General features: G+C 38.5%; 1 protein-coding gene and 1 long non-coding RNA gene across 2 annotated transcripts; one reads left to right on the forward strand and one right to left on the reverse strand.

The window, feature by feature from the left end:
• Positions 1-2,581: 2,581 nt before the first annotated feature.
• On the reverse strand, positions 2,582-11,675 carry LOC121428852. Its single transcript, XR_005971844.1, has 2 exons — positions 7,677-11,675; positions 2,582-5,952 (listed from the first exon to the last, which is right to left on the reverse strand). It is a non-coding gene; the product is annotated as an uncharacterized LOC121428852 (long non-coding RNA).
• On the forward strand, positions 11,673-14,592 carry LOC121429047 (THAP domain-containing protein 10-like). Its single transcript, XM_041625951.1, has 2 exons — positions 11,673-12,005; positions 14,419-14,592. Exons 1-2 carry the CDS (start codon positions 11,673-11,675, stop codon positions 14,590-14,592), a joined length of 507 nt encoding a protein of 168 aa, XP_041481885.1.
• Positions 14,593-14,594: the final 2 nt, after the last annotated feature.

Consider the following 14,594-nt stretch of genomic DNA (forward strand, 5'->3'; position numbering starts at 1 on the left):
TGTCCCGGTCCACCATCGAGCAAGTCTTGCACAAAGGAGGTCTCCATGGACGCAGGCCTCGGAAGACACCATTGCTCAGGAAGAAACACCTGAAGGCTCGACTGGCCTTTGCTAGAGGTCATCTGAAGCAAAATCCAAGCTTTTGGTCAACCATCCTGTGGTCTGATGAGACGAAGTTGGAGTTATTTGGCCATATGGATGTTGAATACGTCTGGAGGAAGAAAGGGGAAGCATACAATCCAAAGAACACTGTGCCAACCGTCAAGCATAGTGGTGGGCACATAATGCTATGGGGATGTTTCTCTTCCAGTGGCACAGGGAACCTCGTTAGAGTCAAAGGAATCATGAAAAAGGAGGATTACATCCAGATCCTTGAGGAGAACTTGAAGGAATCTGCCGAAAAACTCCAGCTTGGCCCCAACTGGAAGTACCAACAAGACAATGACCCAAAGCATACCGCCAAGCTGGTGAAGAAATGGTTCAAGGACCATGATGTCAACGTCCTAGAATGGCCAAGTCAGAGTCCTGACCTGAATCCGATCGAGAACTTGTGGCGAGACCTGAAAGTCAGAGTGATGGCTAGGAACCCGACCAACCTGACCCAGCTTGAGGCCTACGCCAAGGAAGAATGGGCCAACATCCCGCAGGAGACGTGCAGGAAGCTTGTGGACACTTACAGGAATCGTCTAGAAGCAGTCGTAAAGAACAAAGGCTATGCTATTGACTATTAATGAAAGACATTGGACTAAAAAAACCTAGGGTATGAATAATTTTGAACATGACATTGTTTGAATATCTATGAATAAAATACCCCTGAAAAGAGAAATTTCTTGAATTGTGCATTGTTGTTATTCTTTCACTAGTAGGTCACACATAAATCATAGAGAAACTTGATAAAATGCACTCATTTCATCACAAACATGAAAAATCACAAATATCAACAAGGGTATGAATAATTTTGAGGACGACTGTAGCTGCCTATACACAGCAAACGCGGAGTGGGGTCGACTGGTGATTGAGAATATACAACTTTGCTCCTTGATAATTCGTTAATCGGAATGATTGCTTCGGCGAAACGTAGTTGGGGCGCCCTGGATAATATGCCTCTGAATCTACCAGAAAGTGTAAAAGTTAGTTTACATTAAATACAAATATGTCTGACCTATACATATCAGTGAAAACGTACATGACCAAGGCAGAATGATAATGCTGCGCACGTGGCGCCCGATATAGGGCTTCATCTTTGACAGTTTGAGTGAAGAATAATCTCGGGGATAGACCTGGAATTGACGAACTTCGAGGCGGTCTGAAACTAAGGTGGTATCATTCGCATCGTTGACACTTTCTCTCGCGATCTGTTACTTACAATTTACATGTATTTGCCATAAAGACGGACAAACGCAAAGTTACAAAAAACACAAAATTTCGGGAAAAAATGATATCCAATCCAACATCTTCACACTGGTCACTGCACTGCAACTCCCGATTACAAGTGGTGCAACTTTCCAACCAATCGACTTGCGCGCCCTGGAATTCCGGAATTTACATATTGCAATACAGTATGACAGAGGTGCATTTGTGCCAACACAATTAAAGGCCATGAGCGTAAGTTAAAATATAGTTTTGACTAGATCTAGCCCTTGAAATTGACTACATTGTACCAATCTAGTAAATATAACCATCCCCCCCCCAAAAAAAAAAATCCGGCGAAAATAGGGGGGGGGGGGGCGCGCCCCTCTGGATCCGCCACTGATGATAAAACAAAATTAAAATGTTTTCTAAAGGATGTCCTTTTTGCCCCAGTCCGATTTGCGCGAGGTGTAGAAGGTGGGGTCGTACTAAACCAAATAAGGTAAAGCCGACGACCGAAGGACCCGTAACAATAAAACATTCCTTTACTTGTTTAGGGGTTCATTTCAGGGAACATTTGCCAAGAGTATCGTTTTGTTTCCAATACTTGTTAAGGGTAGGGTTTCACACGCCAATACCGGTACTTGTTAAGTGGTGCATTTTCAGAATATGGAAATTACGTGTTTAGGGTGCTTTTCGAGACCCCATGGTCGCGCATGGTATCCACTCGTGAATGGAAGTGCCCCCCCCCCCCGGGTCTCCCTCTCATTCCATTCAACCCCTCCCCATCTCCCCTTTTCATGTTCTTACTCTTCTTGCTCTCCACCCCTCCTTGTCTGTCTCTTTATCATCCTCTCGTCTATCTCTCTCTCCCACCCCCCTCCCACACACCCTCCGATTTCATTCCAGTCCCTCTCTCTCTTCTTCGTCTCTATTTTCCTCTCTCTCTCTCCCTCATTCAATCCCCTTCCTTCTTTTTCTTCTTCTTCCTCTTACTCTTCTTCCTCTTACTCTTCTTCTTTCACGAGATGCAACCAAGAATCAATTCTCCCCACCCCCTCCTCCTTCCAATTCCCTTTCTCCCCTCCCTTCATGATACATGCCAAATATTCAGGATTCAAGATCACATGTAAAATAGTAAATCCGATAGGTATCCCCCCCCCAACTCCTCACTGTTCTCAACACTACAACAAATACAACCAAAGATTATAAGATATTAGAAGACAGTTCGTATATCATAAATTTTTAATATTCAAACTATACATACAAATTTCATTTTAACTTTCTACAGCTAACACAAATATTAGACATGACTTTGAACTTTGCAAAAACTGAATAAGGCACCTAATGAGAAGTACGAGCCATGCCTTTCACCCAGGAACACAGTACCCGGCAAGCAGCTTTGCATCACTACTCTTCACATATGACTATGGAAAAAAATAGTGTGATTCAAAGACTGCTTTACATTCCCCATTGCTTTGTCTTATGAGTCTTTAATATAATATTATTCCATGGATTAATCAATATTTGTCGAATTCTAGAAAATTGATTCAGAACTTAAAGTTCTTGGAATTCTGTGGTTTAGAACCAAATGTTATCAATGAACTTTATGTGGCAAACAGATTGGTACATATTATGAAGTCTACTTTAAATTTAATAGGCAACAGTCTAACTCTGTATTGAAAATAATGGAAGTCTAAACATTTCAACATTTTGGTAACTCTGTATTTTCCTATGTTTACTGTGCTCTTTCCTTATGTTATAATGGCAAAAAAACATTTTATTTGTTATTTCCAGACATTTACAAATGACCTCGGTTACAAATTGAGCTAATGAATCTTACCTATAGCCTACTGTCAGAGATCAACTTAAGAGAGGAATTGATTCAAAGCAGTGTTCAAAATATGGGCCATCGTATTACAGCATAAGTAGCAATGCTCAGAGGGGTGTTTCATGAAAGTTGTCAGCACTGACAAAATTATCGGTGCTGATAATATCAGTGAAATCCTTGGTTTTGATTGGCTGCGAGGCACTTGCCTCTGACTGTTACTATGGTAACTGTCAGAGAAAGCCAACTTGTCAGTGCTGACAACTTACAATGCTACCAACTGGTCAGTCTGGAGTTGGTTATCTGGGTGTGACTGTAGTTAACAGAGTGAATCTAATACTTGAATGTTTCAGCCATAACCAGTACTGACCGCATTACAAATGCACTGAGGCCCAGTTACGACCGATTACCTACACATTGATATGTTTTGACTTCACAATCTGGAATATGTGACTTGGCTTACTGTTAGCACTCTGTTAGGCTCACAACATTTCTGTGAGGAAAGCACAAAACGGTACGAGTTGTACGACAGTGTTTCTGATGACAGAATACCATTTCATTACACATAGAGTACACATAGTACACAGTGGTGCTCAAAACCAAGTGAACCCTACCAGAAAAATAAACATATTTAAAGTGTCCAATTGCTGCCATCTATAGACAATTCTGAAGTCAGGTGACAAAATATCAAATTCATAAACTTTGTTTCTCTGGGCTCGCCAAACATTGTAGAGTTGTTGTCTACATTCAACACTCAGCATGAAGCAGTGCATTTTGTGTTGGGGTTCACTAACATTTGAGCACAAGTGTACATAAAACCAATGATTGCTAGGGGTTTTGCGTAATTTTACACTCAATATGTTTAAAAGACTGAGAAAAGCAACTATTCCGGGGGCCATTTCATGAAGCTGTTCATGAATTGAGAGCTACGTTAATAACTGATGATCCTTTTTTGTGGTAAATGATATTCACAATTAAATGCTCATTGGTGATTGTTTTAGGGCATAATTAAGAAAGGATCACCAGTCGTTATTAACTTCCAAACAGCTAAATGAAACACCCACCTGGAGTAATTTGTTAGTTGACGATCAATAGCAGAATTATGTAGGTCTAGACTATACAGCATTTCACCAGTGGGCACAGAATCATCAAAAGGGAAAGGGTCACAAATGAGTGGAAATCACATTCTTTTTCTTATTAAGCGAGTGTACTGTAGGACTGTTGTTTTGACATTTGGTATCCTTTCATAGTTTAGTTATTTACAGGTCCAGCTTTGGTATTTAGTTCAGCTTTGTTTACATTCTTGATGCTTCTGTTGTCATCCATTCACATTTGACTTTCAACCTACTTCTCCTGTCATTCCTTTCCTATTCAGATGTGTTCATTCATTACATTCCCACATCTGATTCTTACTATGTAATCAACCAAACATGTTATTGATCTCCATTCACTATCTCTTATTGGTTAGTATCATAAATTAGACTCCTGCACTTTTTGTTGGCTCCTCCATTCTTTTTATTTTGGTCTATATTACTTAATTTGAATATATGTTAATTCTGTAATATGACTTGAGTTTTACTGAGGCAAAGCAACCATTTAATAAACCAGTGCACTACCAGACTTCATAGAGTTCAGTTCTATTATGTTGTGTCTTCTGAGTTGGTACTTCTTCATCTCTGTTTGCCGTTCTGTTTTGATGCGTGGTTGAGCTTATTCCTTTCTTCTGTTGAACATGTATTTAACATAGACTTACGTAATATTTTAAACCCAACAGTGGGTTTTTGTATACATATTTAAAACATTCTATATGTCTATAGCACTAAGAACATCAATTTGGTTTTCGGATTCCTATGACGACAAAGTAAGCCAGACTTCAGATTACAGGCCAATGACTCTAAATGTATGCTGAAAATGCAAGCATAGGAGTGCATTCCTCCTGTCCTGACACTGTTGGAACATCGCAACTTAGCAGCACTGCACTAAAACAGATAAACATGGCATCAGTCAACGTTTTATCATAAGTTGAAGCAAAGTTTTAAACCAAATCATGCAAAACAAGAATTATATAGATTTCAAAGTAGAATTCGAAATTCAGTTTTCCAGGAGCGACTCTGCAATCTTTGCGGAAAAAAGTCATCAAGAAATTTGATGGCCTTAAAGACTTTTAAACTGCTTTTGTCATCATCCACGTTGGAACCAATAATTTAGAGAAGTTTTTGGAGCAAGGATGTTGATGCATATTTTCGTGACTTCGTCTTTTGTGTAGCATGAGGGAAAGGTTCCGGACTGCAAGAATTGTGTTTTCAAGTATTCTTTCCTGATGGGATTGTGAATTTTTACACCAGCATAGCTTGACATATAACAATAATTTGGAACAATTTTGTTTAAAGAATAACTGCAACTTTATTGAAATGGACGAGCAATTTCTTTGAGATTTCTCTTTGTAACAGAATGAAATTTTACATTTAAATTTGCAAGCAGCAGAACATGTTTCTTCTTTTTTGTACATCGTCTTCATCAATTGATTGAGCAGAGTTTCAGCAAGACAAATAAATCTCACTGGATTCCTCCAGAACTTAAAAAGTTATGGACACTGCCGCCTCAAAAAAGAAAATCCCTGCAAGAAAGAAAGATCACATACTTGTAAGTCTACATGAATACATGTAAGACAGGAGAAATGGACTCCGAATGCTGTGGTGGTGTTTCCAGATGGATTTAGGACACCAAAGATATCATGGAAACCCCCTCCAAAACCAAAGCTTCCTCCCCAAAGCCTGAATACTCCAACAATGCGATTATTCCATACAAAGTATTGACAGAGGAGCATCGCCCTATTAAAGCCAACATGTACAGTCAGGTTGCCTTCTGTCCGAAGTGCGTATGTTACCAGGAAGGGGGGGGGGAAGAGGGCTCGCAAGAAGAAGAAAAGGAAAAAAGGTAAGAGTGAATCATCTGACACATGATATTACTTCGAGCAATTCTGCAACCTAAACATTCAAGACCCCAGCATCAAGAGCAAGAGCACTGTTTTGACCAACATCCGCGATTGCATGAAAGTGGCCAAGAAAACTAACTTCCATTTCCCCACTAATCCCATTAAACCCCTTCCTCATTAGGATTTAGGTTGAAGTGTAATATATATATTTTGATCTTGGTGATTGAGTATTTGTATTTTTCGAAATGTGTTGTAACTGACGAGTAATAGTGCAGATCTAGAGTTTAATTAAAAAGTACATAACACCATAATTTTCAGTGTGTCCAAGCGCTTGTGTTTCTTTTGCATTTAATATTAGTTACGGGGTCTTATGACTAACCCCCTTATCAGAGGTACATGTAGAACCTAAGCTAACAGACCACAAAATCATTGTTCCACCTTGAAACCCCCCAAATCCACAGCTTCTGCTGTGGAAGAAAGGGGAACAGGAGGGGTTAGAATTGAAAAACTAGTCCTGATATGGTTAAAAAAAAACAAACAGAATAGCATTGTTTTGAACATCCTTAAAAGACTGGGCTATACACCTATGACGACTGATGAACATTTTTTTTTCTTAATTTTCTACAGCCCTAGGCACTGTGCTCAGTATTGCACCTACACATTCACGGAGCACACAACTAACGATGTTATCCACATTGGCTTCTTCGATAAGCAAGAGGTGGACATATGAAGCACCGTAATATGGAGGCTAAGGCCTTTAATGAAGGACTCACCACATTGGAGGAGGGAGGAGTCATCATCAAGGAGACAGTTACAAATGCATACCCTCCATTGGAGACTCCATCATATGCAACTGTTCCACATCACAGTTTGATATTCACCGTTTTCCAGGAGCGACTCTGCAATCTTTGCGGAGCAAAGTCATCGAGAAATTTTACGGCCTTATAGATTTTTAAACTTCCTTTGTCATCATCCACGTTGGAACCAATAATTTAGAGAAAAGTTTTTGGAGCAAGGATGTTGATGCATATTTTCGTCTTTTGTGTAGCGTGAGGGAAAGGTTCCGGACTGCAAGAATTGTGTTTTCAAGTATTCTTTCCTGATGGGATTGTGAATTTTTACACCAGCATAGCTTGACATATAACAACAATTTGGAACAATTTTGTTTACAGAATAAATGCAACTTTATTGAAACGGACAAGCAATTTCTTTGCGATTTCTCTTTGTACCGAAATGATCTTTTACATGTACATTTAAGTTTGCAAGGAGCAGAACATGTTTCTTCTATTTTTGTACATCGTCTGCATCAATTGATTGAGCAGAGTTTCAGCAAGACGAATAATCTCACTGGATTCCTCCAGAAGTTAAAAAGTTATTGACACTGCCACCTCAAAAAAGAAAATCCCTGCAAGAAAGAAAGATCACATACTTGTAAGTCTACATGAATACATGTAAGACAGGAGAAATGGACTCCTAATGCTGTGGTGGTGTTTCTGGATGGATTCCGGACACCAAAGATATCATGGAAACCCACTCCAAAACCAAAGCTTCCTCCCCAAAGACATGTGCCTGAATACTCCAACAACGTGATTATTCCATACAAGGTATTGGCAGAGGAGCATCGCCCTGAGCCAACATGTACAGTCAGGTTGCCTTCTGTCCGAAGTGCATATTTTACCAGGAAGGGGGGGGGGAGAGGGCTCGCAAGAAGAAGAAAAGGGAAAAAAGGTAAGAATGAATCATCTGAGACATGATATTACTTCGAGCAATTCTGCAACCTAAAGATTCAAGACCCCAGCATCAAGAGCAAGAGCACTGTTTTGACCAACATCTGCGATTGCATGAAAGTGGCCAAGAAAACTAACTTCCATTTCCCCACTAATCCCATCAAACCCCTTCCCCATTAGGATTTAGGTTGAAGTGTAATATATATATTTTGATCTTGGAGATTATTAGTATTTTTGGAAATGTGTTGTAATTGATGAGTAATAGTGCAGATCTAGAGTTTAATTAAAAAGTACATAACACCATAATTTTCAGTGTGTCCAAGCGCTTGTGTTTCTTTTGCATTTATTATTAGTTACGGGGTCTTATGACTAACCCCCCTTATCAAAGGTACATGTAGAACCTAAGCTATCGGACCACAAAATCATTGTTCCACCTTGAAACCCCCCAAATCCACAGCTTTGGCCGTGGAAGACAGGGGAACCGGCGGGTTAGAATTGAAAAATAGTCCTGATATGGTTTTAAAAAAAACAACAGTATTGCGTTGTTTTGAACATGCTGAGTTATTCTTAGGTAAAATGTGCATCTCATGTCACTCCTCAGAAGCTACCTTGAAATAATTGACACTGAAGATGATCTGGAAATTCCTGATGACGGTACACCTTACGAAACAGCACAACCAGTAAATGATTCAAAAGTAATTCAGCTGAAAGAAATTAGTATTCCCTGACACCACCCTTCAACAGTGCCAAAAAAAAAATACTTCACCTCCTTCATTAACTGAAGGGACCCCTATTTTGAATCAAGATGCTCAGGATACATTTTACAAGGGACAGACCAAAGCAGGCTGTCTTTTTTATAAATGCGGGGAGAACACATGAAATATGAGCAATTAACTTCCCTTTAATATCTGTTTATCAACTAATTCAGGTCATAGTCATTAGAGACAATCTCTCAGACAACATATTGGATTATTTTGGTTTGACTATTAAAATGCAAAGTGGTTTCTCCTTACCCGTTCATAGTCAAAGGCAAACTTATATTTCTCCTTTGTTCTGCCTGTGTTGAAACATGCAAACAGACCCATGTACGCATATTGAACAAGAAGAGGGGGTGCTTATTGGTACCTGGGCATCCCTCAAGTTGGAAAAGGCTATTGATAGGGGTACAAGGTACTTGTACATCAAGCAGTGTGGCATTTCAATGTAGGGAATCAATACAATAAATCTATGGGCCACTCCGATTTGGACGAGTTGGGGCTAAACGGACTGTTTACAGAACACATTGATACCTTTTTGAAAGTAAAACAAGAAACGTCTAGTAGGCCAGAGAGGTGCGAAAGCCCCACGAAGAAAAATTACATGGACAATTATAGAGAACATGAGGGGATTTAGTTGACTTTTGACAACATAAAGAAAAATAAAGGATGGAGATTGCTCAGTAAATTGAATTCTTCATGGGTTAAGTTTGGAATGAGGGCAGATTTACCCAACACCAAAGTGATATCAGCCGATTTGTAGTCCTTGATCGCCAATGATGAGTGTCAAATAAAAGAACTCAACTTTATCAATGGAGACATTGTGGAAGAATAGGTATAAGAAACTTCACCAATATTTCCACTGCAGTAATGCAGGAGAAGACAACGATAAAAATGCCTAAGCTTACACAAGGTCAGGAAATTGGCTAAAGTATAATCCTTCTGGGTATCGTTTGAATAAATGGTATTAAGGGAGAGAAGGTATAAGTATACATGTTTGTATTATGTGAAAACATCTTTAGGAACAAGTATGTGACTGTAGTTCATTTTGTTGCATTTGTTTGTTTTGAAAATCCTATCTCTACACCATTGTAGCTCTGTTATTTGAGTGAGGAGATACGTAGGAGTGCTGCATAAAGAGGTTTTCCTGTACGAGCGTGCTCGCTTTCGGTACATTCACCTGAGTGAATATTCAGGGTTTAGGTTTAAAACTATTCCTGATCAGGTTCTTGTTCCATCAATCTGTCATCTACTCAGTTTGATAGGACATTTGTTTTGCACTCTTTGGTAGTTGATAGTGTGTTTTTTTTCTTCTCTGTATTATATTTTGATACTGTTTGCATTATTTTGGTGTTTGATATTTTGTCATTTTATTTAAGACTGTTAATTTTCGGGCAAATATCTTGGGTCTTTTATAGTTTATTTTTATAAGTATATATTTTGTTAGTTATACTCCCTATATTGTTTGATTAGTTAATCATGGCTGAAGGTAATTAATTTGTTGGTACCCCCATCCCTTTGGAGGTCAAGGAGCCTGAAGGAGGATTTGCCTTCTCCCCCTCCCTCAGATACACTGAGCGATTTCCTTACAGGGGCAGGGATAACTCTTGAGGAGTTGGACCAGTTAGTTAGAGGGAGTTCTAATAACTCTCAAGGCGGTAACTCTACCCCAGAGTCATCCCATATCAGCTGGCCAGGGCTTGGCCTCTTCTCTGGAAGGGAACCAGTTTAGCAAGGTGAAGTGGACTGGGAGACTTTTCACGATGTTACAAGGGAAATAGCTACTATGGCTGGCCTGACCGAGCAATCGGAACGTCGTGAGAAAGTGACTCGCTTCCTTATGCCTGCTAAAGTCTTTGCTAAACAAGTCGCGGCAGGTACCACCTCACTCGTCTACTGGCCTATTTGGACAGCATCTATGGTGCTGTTCAAAACAATAACTTGTTGCTTCAGGAATTCATGGGTCTTGTCCAGGGTAAGGATGAAAAACCATCAGATTTCCTGAAGCGACTCCAATTGAAGGTTAGTAGATTGGTTGAGGTGGGGGAGTTCTCCCATCAAGCAGCAATCCAAAGTTGCTGGACAAATTCAAGCTCGGATGTCACGACGAATATATATTAACTGTAACGAATCTCCATAACCAGATCATTGCACCCCCATTTCCTAAATTGATTAGTATTATAAGAGAGGCAGAGGCAACCAGAGCTGCCAAGATGGCCCAATACAAACCCAACCCCAAAACAGCCCATAGCTATGTACAATTTGAGAACATGAGCTTGTATCACACTGAGCAACAAAAAGAGACCCAACCAAAACACAACAAACCCCAGAAAAGCCCAAATGAATGAGCATCTCCTTCAAATAAACCCAAATATCATCCCTCCACATCTTGTCCCAAATCTTCCCCTCGATGCCCAGTTAGGGTAATTGTGTGCTTCAAGTATGGCGAGTTTGACCACTATCAAGATGATTGCGAAAACCCACCAAACGAAGAGCTCAAGAATAGGAACATGGCCAAAAGAGACAAAATTATTAAGGCATGGGAGGCAATTAACAAGCCAAAAACTGTTAGGAGTCCCCCAAACGAGTAAAGACCCGTCAGTGGGCGGACGGGTGGTCGAAAAAAAACAAGAAAAAGCACCCTCATTGTTTGACACACAGTTCAGATAACAATAGTAATTGTAATATTGATATCCCTGAAGGTTTAAAGGTTCTGAGTCATGCAACTATACTTTGCTCTTATTAGTTTTCAGTTGTTTTTCTAAGAATTTTAACAATATTAATTTGATTTATTTATCTCGGATTAATAAGATATTACTGGTTTTAGAAGTTAATTTCTTAGTTTCTCACGCTCATAAGCCCCGCCTCCAGAAAAAGATCGAAAACTCTTGAGCTCGCGAGTCACGTGACTATACGTCATCAAGGGAATCCGGCAGCTAAGCAAACGCAATTGATCGCCCACGTAAAAAGTGTTCGTCTATTGTGTTTACGTATTGTAGCGCTGTATTGTTAAGAAAGTTTACCGAGTTCTTTTTGGAAAAGTTTTGTACATTTGTGATATTTGCGATAATATCAAGATGCAGGCGAGATGCATCGTCGGAGGCTGCAGCAACACTACGAAGGATGGTGCCAGCTTACATTTGTTTCCCAAAGATGCAAATTTACGCAGAATATGGGTCTCGAAAGTGAAGTTGACCCGAGCAAATTGGAGCGGCCCCAGTGACTGGAGCGTGGTGTGCAGTAGCCACTTCGAAGATGCAGATTTTGATGACGGGTTGCATGCTGCTTTTGGCATGAAGAGGACCCGGCGGCTGAAGCCTGAAGCTGTGCCCAAAATAAGGAGCGAGACATCGATGCAAGTAAAGAGGAGTGGATCTCGGACAGCGGCGGACAAACGAAAGAAAATGAGGGTGAGCATAATATCTTTGCTATTGTTGTGGTCAGTCAGTTAAACATTCAAGTTCAACGACGAAAAGTGTGAGGATCACGTCAATTTCCTTATTTTATTTTATTTCTTTTTATTTTGAAGAAGGTGTTTATCACTTTATGATGGTGGGCCCCAACCCAAGACAGTCTGCGAATTAAACAATTTGAGTTAAGAGTTAACATGAATTTCCTTTTATTTTACAAAGTCTTTCAGTTAATAATGTTCCTTATATTATTATTAGTATTTTAGTAATGGTAAATGGTAATACTAAATTTCTCATTAAACGTTAAAAAAGGAAAGATAATTATAGGATTTTCTTGAAAAAGCCTCGGGCTGTCATTTTCAGATTGAAAAAAAAATGATAGGGCCTACCCCATGTCTGCGCACTCGATCTTTTCACACGATTCGAGGATTTTGATGAGGCTACATTTTTATGCTGTCACATGTAATGCCCTAAATTCATTATTTTCCCACCATTTTGAGTCATATTTTTTTAATACCTGTCAAATGTATTGCATGTGTAGAGCTAGTGCCCGTTGCGTATCTTCTTTTACTAGAATTGCGTAGATATGCATGTGCGCAGACTTGGGGGAACAAACCATAGGATATGCCTTCAAAATTAAAAAAAATGAAAAAGGAAATTAAAGTGATCCTCAAACTTTCCTCAAGAGTCCAGGCTCCATATTCATGACATTGGCAACAGGTCTACAAAGTCTACAAATGTCTAAAAGTTTTCTTGTTTGTGCCATTGTGGTTCATTTTTTAAGTAAGGAAATATACAAACCTTTTTTTTGGGTATGATGGCTCTAGTGGTAAAGCTCCCGACGTATGAACGGGGGTCTTGGGTTCGATCCCCGACCGAGTCATAAAAAGTGGGACCTCCTGCCTTACTAAAATACTAGTTTCTAGGCACTCGACATTTAGATTTGGAGAAGGATAATAATTACAATTACATTCAGGTATTATTATGTTATGCTGGGCCTGGTGGTAGACCAGTTTCCTAACTGAAGTGGCTACCCTGGTAATTAAAACGGAGTATTTTTACCTTATTTTTAAAAAGACAAAAAAAAAAATTTTATGTTCTAGATCCAGATTCCAGGCCTATTGTCATATTTTATATTAATTCAATTCAGTGTTTGTTTTACACAAAGTCATGAGAAGGGTAAACAAATCTGCATGAAAGGAACCTTCTCAATAACATGGTATTATATGTTTTATGTTTTTATGTTTGTACAAAGTTGTTCATGCAATAATTTACAGAGTTAAAATATTCACAATTATGATTGTATAAATAGTTTATGCCATGGAGCTATAACATGTAGATCTATAAAATTTTAGATGAAAAAAAAATTGATAGAAATATAATCTTTTAATAGTGTACAGAAATAATGAAAATGGTATGAACTATTGGGCTCTATAAGAAGTGATTTAGATATATAATAAGGCATGAAAATTATGATAGCAAATACAACATAACTGAATGGATTTAATAATTACAATACAGGGATTAATGTATACAATGTGCAGAATAAAATCAAATGAAGTTAAGTGGTTGAATGAGATATAAATACAATGAAACATCTCAATTGTCATTATGGTTGCAGTTTGCAGATCTATACAGTAGAATGAATGAATTGACAATGATATTAAAAAAACTAATTTGTTATTGTACATGTATTTTTTATTTTTTCGTGGTATTACATTTTTATACTTGATGAGTCAGAAAGTCTGCCTAAAGATGCTATGATGCAATTTTTGTACTCTGCGAAATAAGTTTTAAAATGTCCCCAAAATATAATAGATCATTTTGTCTTTTGACATGACTTAATTTGCATATTATTATACATAGCCCTCAGAGTAATAAAATATTAGAACGTTAGAGGTACCATGTCCCACCAATAATTAATTTCTCACTTTTTCTATTTTTTATGATTTTTAATAATTGTAATACTTAATGCTCATTTTACCAATTCAGCAAATTAGATGCCCCAAATTAGAATAAATATGCATACATCTAATTTCTCGTATTGAAAATTTAAAATGTAATATTTGGACTTTCTTATCCCACCAATGATTACTCCATACAATGCATGGATGAAATTGTGTGGGTGACTTTGTAACAGTTTGTACTCACTGCCGTACATCATACATTATAAGTAGGTAGTGAAATCTAACCGAGGTCTGAATGAAAAATACATCTGAAGGAAGATGATTTCTAATTTCATTCAATTCAATCATGGTTTATTTCGTATTTAAAAAATACATGTTACACAGCCCAAAGGCTAAAATTAGCATGTTTATACGTTATTAATTCCTTAAGTTTATTATTTTAGAAGTATGAACACATGGCTATTGTGTATATTTTCTCTCATTTTTTATTCAAATTATTCTCACAGATGCTGGATGAATTGCTGTCAACATCTGTTGAGGCTAGGGATGCTGAGGAACAAGGGTCAGCAGTGGAGCCCGCATCAATGGAAAGTCAATCAGACACTGATGAGCCAGGATGCAGCCAATGGACAGATGAACATTCATCTGAGTCTGAAGAATCCTTTGATGAACAGGTATGAAT

The sequence above is a fragment of the Lytechinus variegatus genome, chromosome 15, assembly GCF_018143015.1.
Source record: "Lytechinus variegatus isolate NC3 chromosome 15, Lvar_3.0, whole genome shotgun sequence".
NCBI classification, from domain to species: domain Eukaryota; kingdom Metazoa; phylum Echinodermata; class Echinoidea; order Temnopleuroida; family Toxopneustidae; genus Lytechinus; species Lytechinus variegatus.

Bases quoted from the DNA above. Each gene is read 5' to 3' on its own strand.
- LOC121429047 (XM_041625951.1), top strand. From the start codon at position 11,673: ATGCAGGCGAGATGCATCGTCGGAGGCTGCAGCAACACTACGAAGGAT. The intron at 12,006-14,418 runs GTGAGCATAATA...TTATTCTCACAG, and splicing joins ACAAACGAAAGAAAATGAGG to ATGCTGGATGAATTGCTGTC.